General features: G+C 60.3%; 1 protein-coding gene across 9 annotated transcripts in view; it reads left to right on the top strand.

Annotated features, from left to right (window-relative positions):
• MPRIP (myosin phosphatase Rho interacting protein) overlaps positions 1-16,935 on the top strand; it is an 89,285-nt gene extending 72,350 nt beyond the window's left edge. For 5 of the 9 annotated variants that reach the window (XM_055576285.1, XM_055576281.1, XM_055576280.1 and 2 more), the window contains 10 exons: positions 174-290; positions 2,701-6,354; positions 8,866-9,013; positions 9,536-9,653; positions 10,560-10,719; positions 11,437-11,556; positions 11,840-11,926; positions 12,360-12,522; positions 13,203-13,288; positions 16,334-16,935. In XM_055576285.1, coding sequence (XP_055432260.1) covers positions 174-290; positions 2,701-6,354; positions 8,866-9,013; positions 9,536-9,653; positions 10,560-10,719; positions 11,437-11,556; positions 11,840-11,926; positions 12,360-12,522; positions 13,203-13,288; positions 16,334-16,405 — 4,725 coding nt within the window. In that variant the 3' untranslated portion in view covers positions 16,406-16,935. Of the gene's footprint in view, positions 1-173; positions 291-2,700; positions 6,355-8,865; positions 9,014-9,535; positions 9,654-10,559; positions 10,720-11,436; positions 11,557-11,839; positions 11,927-12,359; positions 12,523-13,202; positions 13,289-13,647; positions 13,714-16,333 lie in introns of all 9 variants that reach the window. The other 4 variants (XM_055576284.1, XM_055576283.1, XM_055576289.1 and 1 more) reach the window with 4 other exon arrangements.
• The last annotated feature ends 1,228 nt before the right edge of the window (positions 16,936-18,163 follow it).

Genomic DNA, 18,163 nt, shown 5'->3' on the forward strand with positions numbered 1-18,163 from the left:
GGCGCCCATGCAGATTCACAGCCTGAGCTGAACCGTTGGTGCAGTGTAGACCTGACAAGTGCACCTGCCGGCGAGCTCCACCATGCTGGACCAGGAGGACCACAAGGGCCATGCCGTGCTGCTCCTGACCACTGCTGCCATCCTGGTTCACACGTGTGTCTTTTTGCCTGCAGTTGGAGCAGAGCCAGAAGGAGGCCTCAGACCTTCTGGAACAGAACCGACTGCTGCAGGACCAGCTGAGGGTGGCTCTGGGCCGGGAGCAGAGCGCCCGGGAGGGCTATGTGCTGCAGGTAGGGCTGAGGGGCTGCCACCCTCTGGGCACCCATGGGCTTCATGTGCAGGACCCAGGCAGGCTAGGAATGTGCAAAAACCAGTGCCAGCCTCCAGGATCCTGTGTAGCAGGAGCAGGTGCTCTGGACAGTGTGCTTCTGCTGCTCATGTAACATTGGGAGAATCTGATGAACCCTCTACAGCTAAGGCTCTTTTGTTTTTTAATAAGATAATTCTGGTTGTCTTTTTCTTCAGCTCTCAAAGAGCCCAACATACATTTATTAATCAGTGTCACATGTATGCAAGTCATTTCTAACTTCACAAGAACAGTGTTAGTCTCCTTTTACGGAAGAAACTGAGGAACAGGCAAGTGCCTCCTTAGGATCAGCCTGTGGCAGAGCTAGGACTGGTCCCCTCCCCTGACCGTGTCTGTGCCCCACCCACAGGGCAGCCTGGGACTGTCCACTCGCCTGGCAGCCCCACTTCTTACTTTCTGCCGAGCCTGAGGTTTGAGGGGGAAACATGGCTGCCCAGTCCCGAGCCAAGAGTCCAGACCCATCGTCTCCCGCAGGTGTCTCTGTGTCAGAGTGCCAGTCGCCAGGTGGTCTCAGGGAGCTGCAGGTGTCTCACCAGGCAGGAGGGCATCTGGGCAGGGCAGGCTGATGTGAGCTGCGAGTCCTGCAGTGCTCCAGGCCCTACTCCAGTTCTGGGGTACAGCACTCCGCTGCCCCCTGAGCAAATATGTGGTGGGGAGAGGTAACAGATGAGCTCCAGGAAGAGCAAAGCAGGATGGTGGGACTGAGAACGTGAGTCTCGTCATCCAAAGCTGAGGGCGCCAGATCCTGCACCCTGTCCCCCAGCACCAGGTTCCTTGTCTGTGTAGACCAAGACACGGTCCCAGAGGGCCCCCCAACTCTCCAGGCCTGAGTCGCTGTGATACGTCTCTGCATTTGCAGACTGCAGCACAATGGTTTCCTTGGTCCGGTGGACCTTCGGGGCAGTCTGTCTTCCTGCCCCCTCTGCAACACCCTCTGGTGGACGTTTTTTCTGCTTTGCTTTTCCCCGGCTTTGGCCTCAGCCCGAGGTGCCCCATGTGCCCTGGGCCCTCCTCCCAGCCTTCAGCCATAGTTGTTGCCATGCCCAGTTCAGACCCTGAGGCCCTGGGACCTGGTGTGGGGGCACCCCTCTTTCCTGCACATGTCACTCCAGGACTTTCTGGGACATCTGTGCAGAGATCCTGCAGGTTTGGGGAGCACCTTTTAAAACCCCAGTTGGGCTGCCTGCCGACATCAGGCCGAGAAGATACTGGCAGCAGATTTTGCACATTGCTAACCTCAGAACCCACCTGTGTCTGACCCGGATGGTTGCATGAGCCTGCCCCCAGGCCAGACATGTTAATACTTCCCTGCCAGGTCATAGGGCGGTTACTCTTAACCTCCTCTGCTTTCACTGTGCTTATGATCTCAAGGCTGGGTGAGCGAGGAGGGCCTCTGGGGTTACGGGTGAGGACGGTCATGGTGGCGGGTGGGCGCCGTGCTGCCAGCCGGGAGGAGGAGCTGGCACGTGTGGCCGTGGACTGTCTTTTAACTTACGTAACTGAGTGTCACACCTGTGGCTTCCCCGCCAGCATACCTCCAGGGAGCCATGGGCAGGCCAGTTCTCAGGCTGAGCTGTTCTCACTCCCTTCGTGTTCTTGTTTTTTCCTCCGTTAGTTAGTTCTGTGTATTTTGCATGCCTTTCAGTTTGAGGAGTTTCGTTTCAACTGTTTTATTTTCTGCACGCTTCACTTTGTTATTTTGAACTCCACAAAGGTTTGTTTGTTTTGTTAACTCTCACGTTTTACTCCATGGTTTCCGTTCCCCCTCGTTTTGTCTTCTTGCAGGTAGAGGTTAGTTCTTCCTGTCACTGTGGAGGACGGGCGCCACCTCCCACACGAGTGTCTCGGATGTCACCTCACTGACGTCCACCAGCGGTGCCGCCCTTCCTTCTCCTGTCCCAGGAGGAAGGGGCAACGTGTCGGGTGCTGCGCTCTTGTGGGGTTTGTGGTCTAGAGCCATGTGCCTTTTGTTTTGCAAAACAAATGATGCTCTGTTCCCGCCCCCGCCTCCTGCCAGAGTCTCTCGTCCCGCAGTCTTCGTTTGCTTACCACTCTGCTCCATTATTCAGTTTTGTTTGGTTTATTTCTCCTAGAGGCTTTGCAGTTAGAGCTGTTTTGATGTTACTGTTCATGTTTTCTGTTTATCTGGAAACAGCTGCTTACCAAAAAATTGAGATGATTTGTTAGTTTTTTTTAAATGGGGAAAAAAAATTGCAAAGGATAAAAGACAGACCCACAAAGGAGCCTTTCTGTGGTTGACCCTGGCCAGAGGTGTGACACTCAGAACTGGGAGGCCGAGTGTTACTAACACGTGTTTCATCGGTTTTTTTAAGACCGAAGTGGCCACCTCCCCGTCCGGCACCTGGCAGAGGCTCCACAGAGTCAACCAGGATCTGCACGGCGAGCTGGAGGCCCAGTGCCAGCGCCAGGAGCTCATCACACGGCAGATTCAGGCCCTGAAGCGCAGCTACGGGGAGGCCAAGGATGCGATCCGGCATCACGAGGCCGAGATTCGGAGCCTCCAGGTGCGGCTGGGCAACGCTGCCGCCGAGCTTGCCCTCAAGGAGCAGGCGCTGGCCAAGCTCCAGGGCGAGCTGAAGCTGGAGAAGGACAAGGTGCGCGAGCAGCTGGAGGAGTGGCAGCAGAGCGAGGCCGCGCTCAGCGCCCAGCTGCGCACCAGCGAGCGAAAGCTCCAGAGCGCAGAGGCCCTGCTGCTGGGGAGGACTCAGGAGCTGCGGGACCTGGAACGGCAGCAGGCGCTGCAGCGGGACCGGCACAAGGAGGTACAGCAGTTGCAGGAGCGCATCGCCGACCTCAGCCAGCAGCTGGGCGCCAGCGAGCGGGCCCAGAGGCTGATGGAGGAGAAACTGCAGAGGAACTATGAGCTGCTGCTGGGGAGCTGCGAGCGGGAGAAGCAGGAGCTACTGCGGAGCCTGGCGGAAGCAGAGGACAGGGCCCGCGCCTTCGAGGGGCGGCTGCAGGAGCACGAGCACCGGGTGGAGGCGCTGCAGGAGGAGAAGCTGAGCCCCGGGTCCGAGGGCAGCGAGGCGGTGCAGCGGCTGGAGGAGCAGCTGGAGATGAAGGAGGCCAGCATCCAGAAGCTTGCCGAGCATGTGCAGAGCCTGCGCGATGAGCGCGACCTGACGCAACAGCGCTTCCAAGAGCTGCTGGGCCGTGTCACCCTGTCCGATGGGGATGTAGCTGCGCTGCAGGAGAAGCTGAGGGGAAGGGAGGCTGACTACCAGAGCCTGGAGCACTCCTTCAGGAGGGTGGCCGGCCAGCTCCAGGGCGCGCACACGCGGCTCCAAGAGAAGGAGGAGGAGCTGCGGCGCCTGCAGGACGCACACGAGAAGGCGCTGGAGAGGGAGGGGCGGGGCCTGCAGCAGGCTGTGCTGGGGCCATCCACCCTGGGGAGCAGCCTAGATGAGGCAGACGGGAAGCTCCAGGCAGAGGGAGAGATCGAACAGCGAGTGGCCACAGAGTCTTTGGAGGATGCCGAGGACAGCCTTACTTGTGTGGGCCTTCAGTGCCAGACTGCCGGCATGCCTCCGGGCCTGCCCTGCTCGGGGCTGGAGGACGTGGCCCCAGGAGAGGAGGAGCTGGGGGACAGCAGCCCCAGCAGAGACGAGAGCACGGTGCCCCTGAGGTCGGAAGTGTCCTCAAAACCTGACCAGGGGGCACCTGGCATTAAGAGGCAAAGAATCCGATTCTCCACAATCCAGTGTCAGAAGTACACCCACCCTGACGGGTGCGAGAAGACCGGAGCCAGCAGTGTGTCCTCAGACACCAGTCAGGAGCGCTCACCCTCGGAGGAAAGTATGTCATCGGAGGCTACCCCCAGCTCACTCCCCATGCCCAGTGACCCGGACGCTTACCTGTCCATCATCCACTCCCTGGAGACCAAGCTCTACGTCACCGAGGAGAAGCTCAAAGGCGTGACAGCGAGGCTGGAGAGCCAGCAGGGCCAGAGCCAGGAAGCGCTGCTTGTGCTACACCAGCAGTGGGCTAGCACCGAGGCGCGGCTCTGCGAGCAGCTCCGAGCCAGCCTGCTCCAGGTCACCGCGCTGGCCGCCCAGCTGGAGCAGGAGAGACAGGCCAGGGCGGAGGTGGTCGAGAGCCATGTCGGGGAGCTCAGCGACTTCCAGGTGAAAAACAGCCAGGCCCTGGCTTGCCTGGAGAGCTGTCGAGAACAGCTGCAGTCCCTGCCAGGGGACGCAGGAGCGGGGCCCTTGGCTGGTCTGGAGAGCCTGCTTGTGGGTGCTGTCCAGGCCCTGCGTCCCCAGCCAGCTTCCACGGGGGAAACAGGCTTCTTGGAGGAGGAGAAGGCGCCATCCCAGCAGCTGCCACACATGCTGACGCTGAGCGAGCAGGAGCAGCTGCAGCTTCTCTCTGAGCAGATAGCTCTGGAAGCCGCCCTCATAGACCAGATTGCAGACTCGCTACGGAACACAACGTTGGACGTGTCGCAAGTCTTCCTGGAGATCTCTCAGTCAGATCGGTGGCGGCTGGAGTCTGAAAGTGCTGTGGTCTGTCCGGGGGCCCCAGCAGATGCCTGGGCCAAGAAGGTGCTGGTGGATGGAGAGTTCTGGAGCCAGGTCGAGTCCCTGAGCCGGCACCTGGAGACACTGGGCGGAGAGGCAGCCAGCGCCTTGGGAGGCAGGCAGCCGGGTGCCCAGCCAGCCCCAGCCCCTGCCCTGGCGGACGCCACATGGGTCAGGGCTGAGCTCAGTCTCGCCGCGTGCTCGATGAGGGAGTCCCTGCACCGCAGGCTCCGGAGCGTCCAGGAGACCCTCCAGGGGACACAGGCGGCCCTGCAGCAGCACAAGTGCATGCTGCAGGAGGTCCTGGGGGCCTACCGGACCCCTGCCTTTGAGAGGGTGATGCAGCAGGTCTCGGAAGCCCTGCAGCTTCCACTGGGCACCAGAGACGGTGACCAGGTGTCCTGGGCCGGGCACCCGCCGGTAGAAGCACCAAGTCATCAGGACCCAGCCGGCTCCCTGGCTTGTCCCTTGTCCAGCCAGAGTTCTGGAGTCTTAGCTGCTATTCAGGAGGAGCTTGCCCTGCAGCTGAAAGATAAGGCCAGTCTCCTGGGGGAGATTTCTGCCTCCCTAACCTCGCTTCCCTCTGTGGAGGCACTCGGGGACTGTCGGAAGCTCCTGCAGGCATCCCAGCATCTCTCGCGCCGTGCTTGTCTGGGAGGCCTTGGCCAGTATTCTTCTTTATTAGTTCAGGATGCGATTCTTCAGGCTCAGGTGTGTTACGCAGCCTGCAGGATCCGGCTTGAGTATGAGAATGAGCTCCGGGGCTACAAAGAGTCCTGGCTGGGCCAGGGGGCCCCCTACCAGGGGCATGAGCAGGCCTTGGGGGCCCTGCAGGGGGAGTCCGAGCTTCTCCGCAAGCAGAAGGGCGAGTACTTGGACGAGATCGCCTTCACCCAAAGGGAGAATGTGGAGCTCCAGACCAAGGTCGCCCAGCTGGACCAGCAGCAGAGGCATCTGGAGTTGGTGCATGGCGAGCACTGTGCGAGCCTGGCTACCCCACCAGAGCGGTCCAAGGAGGAGGTGGTCCAAGTGGAGGGCCTGCTGCAGGCCGCATGTGGCGGGGTCCGGGGCCAGCCTGACGCCGGGGCCAGGGCCGAGCAGGACCTGGGGGGGCGGCCTGTGGAGCAGGTTCAGGCCCTGGAGGCCAGGTTCCAGCTCAAGGTCCGGGAGCTCCAGACCATCCATGAGGAGGAGCTGCGGGCCCTCCAGGAGCACTATTCGCAGACCCTGCGGTGCCTGCAGGAGACTCTTTGCCACTACCAGGGCCACCCCCCTTGCGGCTCACCGGCCAAGGGCGAGGCCGAGTCCGTGGCGGGGCTGAGGGAGCGCGTCCGGGAGCTGGAAGCGCAAGTGGACGTCCTGCGGGAGGAGCTGGAGCATCAGGACCCGGCGGGTGGCGTGGCCTCCCTGCAGGAGGAGCGCCAGAGGGACTTGGAGAGCCTCAAGGTCTCAGCGCGGAGCGGTCAGGGTGCAGCTGGGACGGGGTTCTCAGCTCCAAAGGCGCTGTTCCCCCTCAACTGCCTGTGGACGTAGGGGGTCCCAGCAGAGCCCGGTGGGGGCCCCCCCTCACCTCCAGGCCATGCAGACCTGGACTTGGCAAGGTTCCTCTCCTTCTAACTGTCCTGGGAGCTGAAAGTCGGGCTTGTCAAAGGACAGGGGTGTTTGCTACACAGTGTCAAGGGCCACTTCCCACCTCCACCCCCCCAGGGGCCGCATCCAGTGGGGAGCCTTGTGCGGGAATGGTTGTTCTCTCAAGGAGATGGCAGCCTTCCGTTCTCCACAAGGTTAACACATCCATCCTGTTTCACACCCCCATTGGTGGGCAGGACGCCATGGCCCTGGCCTGTCCAGGTGACGTTCCTGGCCCTGGAGCATTCAGCTGTGTGGAGCTGCCTGGGCTTTGGGCTGCCTGCTCTTGGGCTTCTTACCACACGAATGCAGTAAACACCAGGCTCCTCACATGTCCCCCTCCTCTAGCCGGCACCACGTCCAGTGCTGAGGTGGCTCTGTGTTGCTGTGATAAGCACTTCGGCATTAGCAGACACTTTGGCACCTGCCAGGCTGTATATCCACTGCCTTTTCCCAACTCAGTCCAAACCTTTTGAAAGCCGTTCTGAATCCCAGGAGGTTTCAAGGTTTGATGGAAAGTGCTGCACGGTCCCGTGCGGTCAGGGCACACCAGCCTGGGTTTGAAAGTAACATCCCAGCTGCTTCCCCTGACACTCAGGGTCTGCGCAGTCAGCCTGAAGTCAGGAGGGAAGAAGCCCCTGTGCTGATGTGGGTGCATGCTGGGCCCCTGAGGGGATGTAGGCCAGGCTGAGGACTTGGGTAGCATTCTCTGTCCTGAGTCTGTTCTCGTTGGGTCCTGTGAGACACAGAAATTACAACCAAACTGCTCTCCTGGGTGCCGGGCTGACAACAGTCACTTGAGGGAGACTGGGGTCTTGGTCCCTCTCCTGATAGCTGCAAGCTGGTGCCTTTTCTGGCACCTCTGCACAGTAGTCATCGAGGAACCAATTGACCCCAGGGTTCACTGTCTTAAAAGTTAGAATTGTGTTTACAGATTAACATATGCTCTCCAAGGAAGTACCTGAGTGTTGCTGTAAGAAGAGTTCTGACCCTTATCTTGAAATACTCTAAAACATTCCCATCAAACTATGACTTAGACCCTCCCCCCTGTTTTGACCCAGAGGCCATACTGAACCAAAGCATGTGGGAGGGCAGCTCTGGGACTCTCCAGGTGTCCAGGGGTGTGAGAGCTGCAAAGAAGAGACGGGGGCTCCATCTGGAAGCCACTGTGAGGAGGAATGCCCAGTGAGTGGTGGACAGCAGGTCTGTCCCAGGGAAGTGCAGACCCTGAGTGTGAAAATGCTGACTGCGGAGTCCAGAAAGGTCTGTCTGCTCCTGTGGGAGTCAGACAGGTGCCCAGACACAGACTGGGTTCCTGGTATCCTTCCTGGATCCAGGCACAAGAAGATCCCCCAGATTTACATCAGAGGTGACGTGGCCACGTTCTTGCAACTCTGAAAGAGAACCGAGCAGCACGGTTCCTGCGCCTACTGAGCGAAGCCCTCTCTTTTAGAGAGGTCCCAGTGTGCCTCCATCCACAAAAGAGCTGCACAGACCAGCCCTGACGGCCACAGGCACACTCACCCACCCCGTGCAGGAGACTAACCTGATACGCCAGGCCTGGGGGATACAGGGTGGGTGTGGGGGTAGTCGGACCACTTCTTAGCTCCCCAAGCCCACATCCAGGTCATAAACCAAGCCAGGCTGGAGCAAGGCTCAGACCAGGCCGGTGAGCAGTTCTGCTGTGACCTCGATGCAATGAGCAGAGGCACCTGGTAATTAGCACCCCTCTTTGTACTCCTTCACAAGGAAAAGGAAATGTCCCACACCCTAATCTGATTCTTTCAGCGCATGCCTGAGAAGTTCAGTGACCATCTCAGAGTGGCCAGCTGGGCAGTGGCAGGGCTGGGCCCCCGGCTCCATGTTCTGGGTCACTGTCATTCACAGGGTCTCTCAGCTCCTAGCAGCTGACCAAGACTCATCTCTGTTCACAACTGTGCCCAACGCCCAGGGTATGGCGGTTCTGAGCATGTCAGTGGTTAACTCAGACCAGGCATGCCAGCCTCTTCCCATGCTGTCTGTCTTCCTGTCAGGCTTACCTGCCAGTCACTCCATAAAGGGCCCGGGTGGGCTGTTTTTAATTCCACGGCAGCCTCCTCCTGCCCACAGTACCAGCTCTTTGCAGAGAAATGGAACTCAACCACAGGAATCAGGCAGGACTCACCGGGTGAACACCCTTTTCTAACTGGGAGTGAGTTGGTGCCGGGCTCCACTCCAGAGAGCAGCTTCCCGCCCGGGGGCCAGGCGGGGTGGGGCTGTGGTCCTCTCGGTCACAGTTTGCCCAGGGAGCTGAAGGGAAGTGGGTAAAGCCCCTTGTGCACCTTTCAGGCCACGTGCGAGCGGGGGTTTGCAGCCATGGAAGAGACGCACCAGAAGAAGATCGAGGACCTGCAGAGGCAGCACCAGCGGGAGCTGGAGAAACTGCGAGAGGAGAAGGACCGCCTCCTGGCTGAGGAGACTGCAGCCACCATCTCAGGTGGGAGTCGCTCTCCCCAAGCTGGGCACCAGCTCTAACACTTCTCCAGGGGGACGGCTGGCTTAAGGAGCCCTTCGGGAGCTCATGAGCCCCAAGCCAGTCTCATCTGTGCATCAGAGGGGCTGTCTTCGTCTTGTCAGCCTCTGTTGGTACTTCTCTGAGAGTGGACACTTCTGCAGGGCCTTGGTCCGTCAGAGCCTGGAGCGTCAGCACCAAGCAATGGGCCTCGGCTGGCGTTCCCTCCTTTGTGTTCCACAGCAGCTTTGGGTCTTAGCACTGAGAGAGAAGACAGGCCAACCCGAAAGTCTGCTTGTTCTATATTATATTGGACGTTTATGGAATCAGTTTTTTTTTTTATTTAATATTAAAACCCAACCCTACCCGATCCCTTTTGTCGGGGAGTTCCCGGGGAATCCTCCTGGCCCAACTGCCAACAGGCCAAGCCTCAGCAGTGCGGGATATCCCCTTCCTGTTGGTCTCGCCCCAAGCCTCTCGGTACTAAGGGCCACGTCCTGTCCACAGCTATCGAAGCCATGAAGAACGCCCACCGTGAGGAGATGGAGCGGGAGCTGGAGAAGAGCCAGCGGTCCCAGATCAGCAGCGTCAACGCAGACGTCGAGGCCCTGCGGCGACAGTACCTGTGAGTTGGGCCAGCTGGCTGGGCGGGCTGTGCCTTCCGCCTGTCTTTGTACAAGCCTCTGAGACGTGGGTCCCGGCAGCGCGGGTGGAGGCCCAAGGCACTGAGCCCCCTCGGAGCCTCCTGTTCAAGGCGCCCCACACCACCCTGGCCCAGCACTGCTCTCACGGCCCAAGTGGTCCCATTACTGAGCTGAACAGAAGCCAATCAGTAAAACAGAGAAAGTAAGATGCAGCAGAAGAGGTCTTAAACAGTCATATCTTAAGGACCCACCTGGGAGAACCCTGGATCCCTTCTCTCCGTCAGCTGCCGCTGCTTCAGAAGCTGGGGGGTGGGAGTGCAGATGCGGCCACAACCCCCACGTCTTCAAACAGCGCTCACTGCAGTGCTGTCTGCCGAGACAGCAGGGGGAGGTGTGTCCACCCCACAGCTGCTCTTGAGCTGTGCCGTCAGGGGAACCAGCACCCCGGGAGCTTTCCCCTCGGCCACCGCAGGCCATGCAGAGCCGCCTTCAGGGGGGCCACATTCACGGCAGAGGTGGGCGGGCGGCGGCAGCAGCTCACCTCAGCTGGAGGGGTCTATAGCCTCTTGGCCTTGGTTTCCAAATCTGTGTAGAGCTGGTGTAGGCTGTCACCCAGTGCCAGAAATGGCCCAGTTCTGACCTCTGAATGTCTGAAACAGCGCGTTTTGGGTGTGAGGGTGAGGCTCTCCCAACCCCGAACCCCAGGGGAGGAGTTCAGACTACTGGGGGATGGACGGAGCCACTAGGCTGGGCGCACACCTGCAGCTGTGACGGGGCACGGGCTCTCGTGGCTGCCCGGCCTGGTGGTGTCCCATTGTCCTTGAGTTTGTGAAGGGGACGCTGGGCCCAGGGCGTGGCCAGAGGAGTGAGCGGTGCCCTCTCCCCAGGGAGGAGCTGCAGTCCGTGCAGCGTGAGCTGGAGGTCCTCTCAGAGCAGTACTCGCAGAAGTGCCTGGAGAACGCCCACCTGGCCCAGGCTCTGGAGGCCGAGCGGCAGGCCCTACGGCAGTGCCAGCGCGAGAACCAGGAGCTCAACGCCCACAACCAGGTGAGCCTCACGGGGGGCCCCGCTCTGCAGGCACCACCCAATGTCCGGCTTCACCAGGGTGTGGGCAGAAGTCACCGCCGCTGCCGGCTGCTAGCCTCGAGCTCTGTTTCTCGTCACTGTGTGGTTGGGGCCCAGGGCTCCATCCCCAAGGCTGGGACCGTGTTTAAAACACCTCCCAGTCAAGACCATACAGTGCTCACATGGGATTTTGTCAGATTATTCTCTTAAAACATGCCTGCTGCTTAGAAAACTGGGGCACACTTCAAATATTTGCTGATGGAACAGCTCAAGGTAGGTCTAGTCTGAAGACAGCTGCTCTGTGTGCACTGGACCACTCATCCTCCCGAGGCACCGAGCAGACAGGCCTGTCAGCCTGGCCCTGGCTCGAGACCCTGGGCCCGCAGCTGTTCACCTGGTCACTGCAGTGGCCCAAAGTGACCGCCTGTCAGCTGGAGAGAAGGAACACGAAGTGAGCGCTGAGGGCAGCGAAAGTCCCCAATCCTGCAGATATGGGGACACGGAGCTGCTCAGCGCCGGCTGCGGTGACAAGCTGGGAGCGCGGCTCCTGCCGGGGCAGCTCCATGGAAACCTCTGGCCCGTGCACACGGCTTCTGCACAGGTGTCACAGCTCACATGCTAACTCAGACGCCTGGCTGCACCGTGACCACAGCCCTAGGCAGCTCTGAGAGCACCTTGTGGTTGTGTCGCTGTCTCCAGGAGCTGAACAACCGCCTGGCTGCAGAAATCTCACGGCTACGGACACTGCTGACTGGGGACGCCGGTGGCGAGGCCGCTGGTTCGCCCCTCACACAGGGCAAGGACGCCTACGAGTTAGAGGTATGGCTCAGAGCCAGGCCCTTCACCAGCTTGCGGCACACGAGTCGCACATGGGACCAGGGGTGGCCCCAGCTTACGGGAAAACCCAAGTCACGCCAGGACACAGAGAACAGTCAGCCACCAGACAGCATGGGACCTCTCGAGGCCCCAGGGACCTTTACATTTAACCCATCCTCACTCCCTTGCCCCTCTCCCTGGTTTCCACCACATCACAAGTGCTGACCTCCAAAACGGAACACTGAGCAGCTGCGTGACACTGCAGCTCCCTTGTTTCTCTCTCTAGGTCTTGTTAAGGGTCAAGGAATCAGAAATTCAGTACCTGAAACAGGAGATCAGCTCCCTCAAGGACGAGTTACAGACAGCTTTGCGGGTAATGCACGTCCCATGAGGGCCTGGAGGGTGGGGCCACGTGGGTCGAGATCACACACAGAGGCTCAAGTGCGTTCACCGTCACGAGTGTTCTGGACGGTGGCCCTCGGGCGGGGCAGCGGACATGAGGGAGGGCAGTCCTGCCCCCGCCTGGCGGGGCCCAGGGCCCCAGCGCACGGCCATTTCCTGCGGGTGCTCCTGGAGGCGGACTCGCTTGGGGTGGCCAAGACCGGGGTTTCCAGCCTGAAGCGCAGAGGTGCCCTCGGGGTCAAGGCAGCACCAGCCTGCTCAGAGCCGGGGCCCTGCCATGCCTGTTGTACTTTGTGTCTGGTTTCTGCCTCTGCAAGGTGTGGTCAACCTGCTTCCTCTGCTTCTGGAGGCATCCCTAGTCCAGCCTGTCTGTAACCACTCTCTGCTGTCCTTTTGTCCCCAAGGATAAGAAGTACGCCAGTGACAAGTACAAAGATATCTACACAGAACTCAGCATTGTGAGGGCGAAGGCCGACTGTGACGTCAGCAGGTTGAAGGAGCAGCTGAAAGCCGCCACGGAAGCACTGGGTGAGAAGTCCCCGGAGAACCCACCTGTGTCCGGATACGGTAAGTCATGCAGCTCTGGATTCTCTCTCTCGAAATTGGGTGGTCGGGGTGCTTGCCCTTGATCCAGCAGAGGAGCCCTCTCTGTGTCAGACTCTCTCCCTGGCTGCATGGGCAGGGCATGGCGGGTGCCAGCTCACAAGGGGCACTCTTCGGTACACATGTTCACGACAGCAGGCCATGTTTCTCGTTTTCCTGACGGACTCCCAAAAGCAGGCAGGCCACAGGCAGCAAAGTTCAGCTCAGATGTAACACCGGCTGCTTCAGAGGAGTCTGGGGGCCAGAGGACTTTGGGTTACCCAGAAGCACATGCATCCTGTGACCTGGCATTTCACACAGGAGCACAGAGCTGGCTCAGCTTCCACAGTCGGGGGGCTGGCCCGCTAGTCACCATGCAGCTCTTCACAAGAGAGGGGGAGCGAGCCTTCAGTACAGGAAGCTAGAGCCTGGGGTCTTGGGAGGGCAGGCAGCAGGGGCCCAGCAGCAGCGGGGCCGCAGCCATCCTCCACGCCTCCCTGAGCCTTGTTCTGAGGATCTTATGACTTATGGTTACGGGCTTGGCATTCCCCTGGTTTGTGATGGAGATGTCACGTGGGTGACGATGCTAAGCTGGGAAGCCCTCAGACTTGTGTGTCCTGGGGGTTTTACAAAACTAGCACCGTGTGCCCTCTTCATCTTCTCAGACATCATGAAGTCCAAGAGCAACCCTGATTTCCTGAAGACAGACAGGTCATGTGTCGGCCGGCAGCTCAGAGGCCTCAGGTCCAAGGTGAGTCTGGGGGCCTTCCCTGGGTGTGCAGAGCCCACCAGGGGCTGCACGGAGGGTCCCCAGGGTGCCTCGAGTCATGCACATCCCACTAGGTCAGTGCTGGGGCTTCAGGCCAAGTGCCCCTTGCACAGCAGCAGGACTGTTTCCTCGGTGACGGCAGGGCTCCTGGGGGCCGTCCTGCCATCGGGACTGCTCCTCGAATGTCTGCAGTTCGCACTGACGCCGTCCGCTCAATTTCCTCCACATGGACCCCTGCCCCCTGCGCACCCCTCGGGAAGGTGGGCGGAGGGTGGGGTGCCCAGCTTGTTGCACTTAGGATTTACTGTGTGTGTGTCTTGTTTTTGCTCTTCCCCTGACAGTCCGTAATTGAGCAGGTCTCATGGGATAACTGAAACGACCCGCTTCCCGGCCCCCCTGTCGTGTAGGTAAACCTCCTCTCACGCCACTCGCCTGCTGCCCGCGAGGAGCGCTGCCTGCATGCACTGCTCACTCCTCCACGGGAGCTCGTTTTCCCGTCACTCTTGTTCCTCCTGCTCAGCAGCACAGACAGGATCCATGTGAAGTTTCTTAACCTCTTCCGGGGAGTTAACTGTAACCTCTTAACAGAGGGGTGCTCCCCCAGCCTGGCGGGCTGCCCAGAGCCACATCCTGGGGGGCACAGGCGTTGTCAGCCCTTCATCCTGCGTGTTGAATGGTGTGTGCTTACTTTCTCTTGGGACACTGCTTCCCTCTGTCAGGAGGCAAGCTTGACAAGAACCTCCCATCGCTGAAGTAGTTCCCACTCCCCACCCCCAGGATTAACAGGCCAAGGGGGCTGATGCCTCATGCCTATAGCTTGGCAGATGCTCAGCAGAGCAAGGGGACCACAGGCGCTAGGGGCTGAGTGTTTTCCAGCCCAGAGGACCCAGGCACCTCAGAGACAGGAGGCACGGGCTGAGCACTGGCTGCCTGACTCCAGCACTTCGCCTGGACACTCCTGGCTCCCACAGGGCCGGGTGTCCAGGGCCCGGGTCACTCCTGAGCGGGTTCACCAGCTCGGCTGAGCTGAGCTTGTTGATGCCCCAGTGAGGAAGCTGAGGGCAGCGGGGATGCTGACGGAGCCTCGGGGCCAGACAGCAGGTGCCAGCTTGCCAGGCTGCAGGGGCTGCCTCGGGAGGAGCTGAGCCCAGCGGTCTGTCCTCAGCCCACTCTGTTCCTTATCGTCCTGAGCCGCTTCCCACCAGATGTGGTTCATGATCAGAAGTTCTGTTCAGCAAACCCAGGCTGCTGCTTTGGTTTCTGGTTTTCTTATTGATGAGTCTTACTTCCTTGTCTGAGGCTGGCCTGTCTTTGCTACAGGTTCACCGTGGGTGCTGTGGGCCTTCTGCCGGTGCCTGTAAACGACAGGCCCCTCAGGGAAGCCTTGATCCAGCAAGCCCGCCTCCTCAGGTGGACTACATGCCAGGAGAAATAAAGTACTTTGCAGGACTTGCCCGGCAATCCAATGGTTAGGACTTGGCACTCTCAGTGCCAGGACTCAGGTTCAGTCCCTGGTCGGGAACTAAGATCCTAAAAGTAGTACAGCAAGAAAAGGAGTTTGGGCTCTGGACAAAGGGCCAGATCTCTGTTCACAAGGCCTTGCTCGCTGGTGAAGGCAACGGCAGGAAGTAAGGGCGGGTCTGTCTGGGGCTCTCGGCGAGGCTGGACCAAGTGAGTTGGGGGAAGCTCAGGGACAGGGTTACGTAGAGTCACATTTGAGTAGGTTTGGCTTGGCAAGTTTTCGACATAAGAACAGCGTTCTTGCTGGCCCAGGGAGAAGCTGGGCCCTTGCTGTCCTCCTCAGGGACACCACTGGCCATGGCACTGGGCCTATGACGTGCTGTCAACAGCCAGCCAGCCACACGGGTCCCGTGTGGCCCTCTGTCCTGATGTGTTTGTAACACCCCCACCCCCGGCGGGGAGACAGGAATTAAGTCACCCAGAAACTAACCGTGTCCCCAGGGCTTTCTGAACCAGGGTCTGCTCTGTGGATGTCTGCCTTTCCTGTGGGCGCTCTCTGTACCTGCCTCCCTCAGGGACGGGAGGGCTTGGCCCCGCTGGGTCAGCAGCTCCTCGTCTTAAGAACAGCCGGGCTTCTCGGGGACTGAAAGCAGACGGGACATGTCCAGGCTCCTCAAGGGGAGCCCCGTCTGGGCGGCTGCACATGGAGTCACAGAGGTGCTGGGTGGGCAGCAACTGGCCCCCTCCCAGCCTGTGACAGGGCTCGGAGGCCTCTGTCCTCGGGTCTCGGGAGTTGGCGGTCTGCTGCCACTTAGGGAAAAGGAAGGTCCCAGCTAAATCTGCGTGGGTGGCAGGTGCCAGGGCCAGCCCCTGGGTGAGACTGGGTGCTGTGTAGACGGTGGCACTGACCTGAAGCAGACATGCTTGGGAGCAGAGTCTCGCGAGCACGTGAGGATCTCGTGCACATTAAAGCGCGTGTCAGTGGGGCGTGGGCTTATCCCCTTCCTGACTCGGTGGCGGCAGAATTAAAAAACAGGCGAGCAGCACTGTCCTGGGTGTAGCTGGGGCCCCAGGGAAAGCGGACCCAGACCTGCCTCATGCTCAGGGAAGCCTGCACGTGCCACGAGGGTCTGCACGTCCTTCACCTTTACCGAGGTCCACACGAACACAGGCAGGCTTCCGTCCTGAAAGGCTCAGGAATGACCTCCATGTCCCCAAGCCCCAAGAGAGACCAGCAGGGCCCGTGAGGCCCGGGAGCGGGGAGGCTGTCCACCCTGGAGCGTGCTCGGGGCCTCCCAGGGCCAGACATGGGCACAGAAGGTGCCTCCTGGTTCTCCACAGGGTCTTCTCTGCAGCGCCACTGGTCTCATCCTTGCTTGTTGACAGAGCCCTAAGCTCAGCATTGGTCTTGTTTCTTTTTCTTTCTCGTCCAGTAACACCACTTCCTCAGGGGCCGTGGCCCTCCTCGCACACCCACTAACCCCCTGGGGCCCCACGCCGTGCCTCACCACCGGCCGCCTGCGCCATGCAGGGCTGAGGCCAACAGCCTGTCTGTTTCTCCACCAGAGTCTGAAAGAAGGCCTGACGGTGCAAGATCGCCTGAAGCTCTTTGAGTCCCGGGACCTGGAGCGCGACTAGTTGCCCCTGTGCAGCTTGGACACACCTCCTGGCCACAGCCCCCGTGCCACTCCTGTCCACTTTTTTTATTGTCGTCCTTGTTCTTGGTGTCGTCTGCATTGACTGTGGTTGGATGCATGAGAGACTGGCCTGTGGGTGGCTCGCTCCACTCCCTGTGGTCTTCATCCAAGCTTTCCCTGGTTTCTGCAACCTGCCCCGCCTTGCCCCGGCTCTCTGTCAGTATTACGGCCCAACAGCCTGGGATAAGCTAGCTTTGTCTCACCCCACGCGCAGGCGGGGCAGGAGGGGCCACAAGGCTGTGCTGTGGGTCCCATGCTGACAGCTCGCAGCCCATGGAGGCCCTGGAAGCCCAGGGTGGGGCTGAGCCTGCACCTGCCCCGTGGGCTTGGGGCGAGGGCAGCAGCTCTTACACATCCACTGACACCGCTTAGAGCCGCACCCGACCGCCGTGGTAAACCCTTCACAGCCTGGGAAATGCTGAAAGCAGCCACTCCTATTTTTGTCTGTTTTTTATTAAATCTTGCACAAAACCCGGCCCCTCTCATTCCTTCCTATGCTCATTCTCTCTTGGTCACCAGGAACCCTACTTTTTTCACATGAGGTGGACGCTGCCCTGCAGCCTGGGTTCCAGACTGGACTCACAGTGACAGCACGTTTCCTCAGGGTGACTGCAGGAGGAAGTTCGCTCACCCCTCAACCTTTCTGGAAAGAAGCCCCCTCTTGCTTTGGGGAAGGTTGGCCGGAGACCCTGTTATGTCAAGAAGGCAGAGAGGATGTTGGAGCTAGATGGAAACCGGCCGTTGGGACATGTGCTCACTTGAGCTGAGGCCCAGGGTACCGGGGCGCCCACACTGGGCTGCGCCTGCGCTTCTGTGTTCTCGGTGGCCGCCACCAGGCATCCTCCAGCACTCCATAGAAACTAATCCTGTGTGGATTGGAGCAGGGACACAGCCCCAGGGGGAGCCTGCGCGTCATCTGGTCGGCACTCGGGTGAGGGCCACAGTCTTGGGGTATGCAGGTACTTTGGGGGTGAAAACGTACACATCGTTGTGCAGTTTCTAGATGCACGTGGGGTGTCCCTGAAGGCAGGGCAGAGGCCCGGGGGTGTAGAGCACGCAGCCCTGCCCACCTTGCTGCGACAGCTCAGAGCACCCGGCTGCAGGGCCTTCCCTGTTCCTGATCCTGTGCTGGCCACTGCACCGCTGCTGTTGGTCCATGCTTGCAAAAGCTCCTTAACCCTGCTCATCAGACACCCCCTACACCAGCGCGTCTCAGCGCCGCCTGTGTGGGGGATGGCGCCGAGGGCCTGGCGGGGGCGGGGGCAGGGCTCTCGGCGCTGAGACTCCACCGCTGCCTCCTTCCAGGGTGCAGGGTCCGCACGGAGCTGCTCTGCCTGCCTGTGGGCCGCACGCTGCCACTCATCCGGGCAAAGGAGCTTCTACCCCTGTGTCTCTATCAGTCAACCTGGGGTCTGACCTAGCACTCCACAGGGGCCCCCGCACCCAAGGTGGCAGGGCTTGCCTCTCTGGAGGCGGCCAGGAGCCACACTGCAGAAGCTTGGGCCACAGGGGCTCCCCAAACACCCACCCTCTGCCCCGGGCAGTGCTGGCCATCGACTTAAGGTGAGGGTTGTGCATGGCTGGAGGGAGCAGGCTGGACACAGGTCCCTGCTCTGCAGTGTCCTTGGCACACCCCCTACAGGCACCCCAGCTCTTCGACGGGGGTCAGCAGTCACCCCAGCCCGACACGGGCCTGCCA

Source organism: Bubalus kerabau, chromosome 4 (assembly GCF_029407905.1).
Source record: "Bubalus kerabau isolate K-KA32 ecotype Philippines breed swamp buffalo chromosome 4, PCC_UOA_SB_1v2, whole genome shotgun sequence".
NCBI lineage: Eukaryota > Metazoa > Chordata > Mammalia > Artiodactyla > Bovidae > Bubalus > Bubalus kerabau.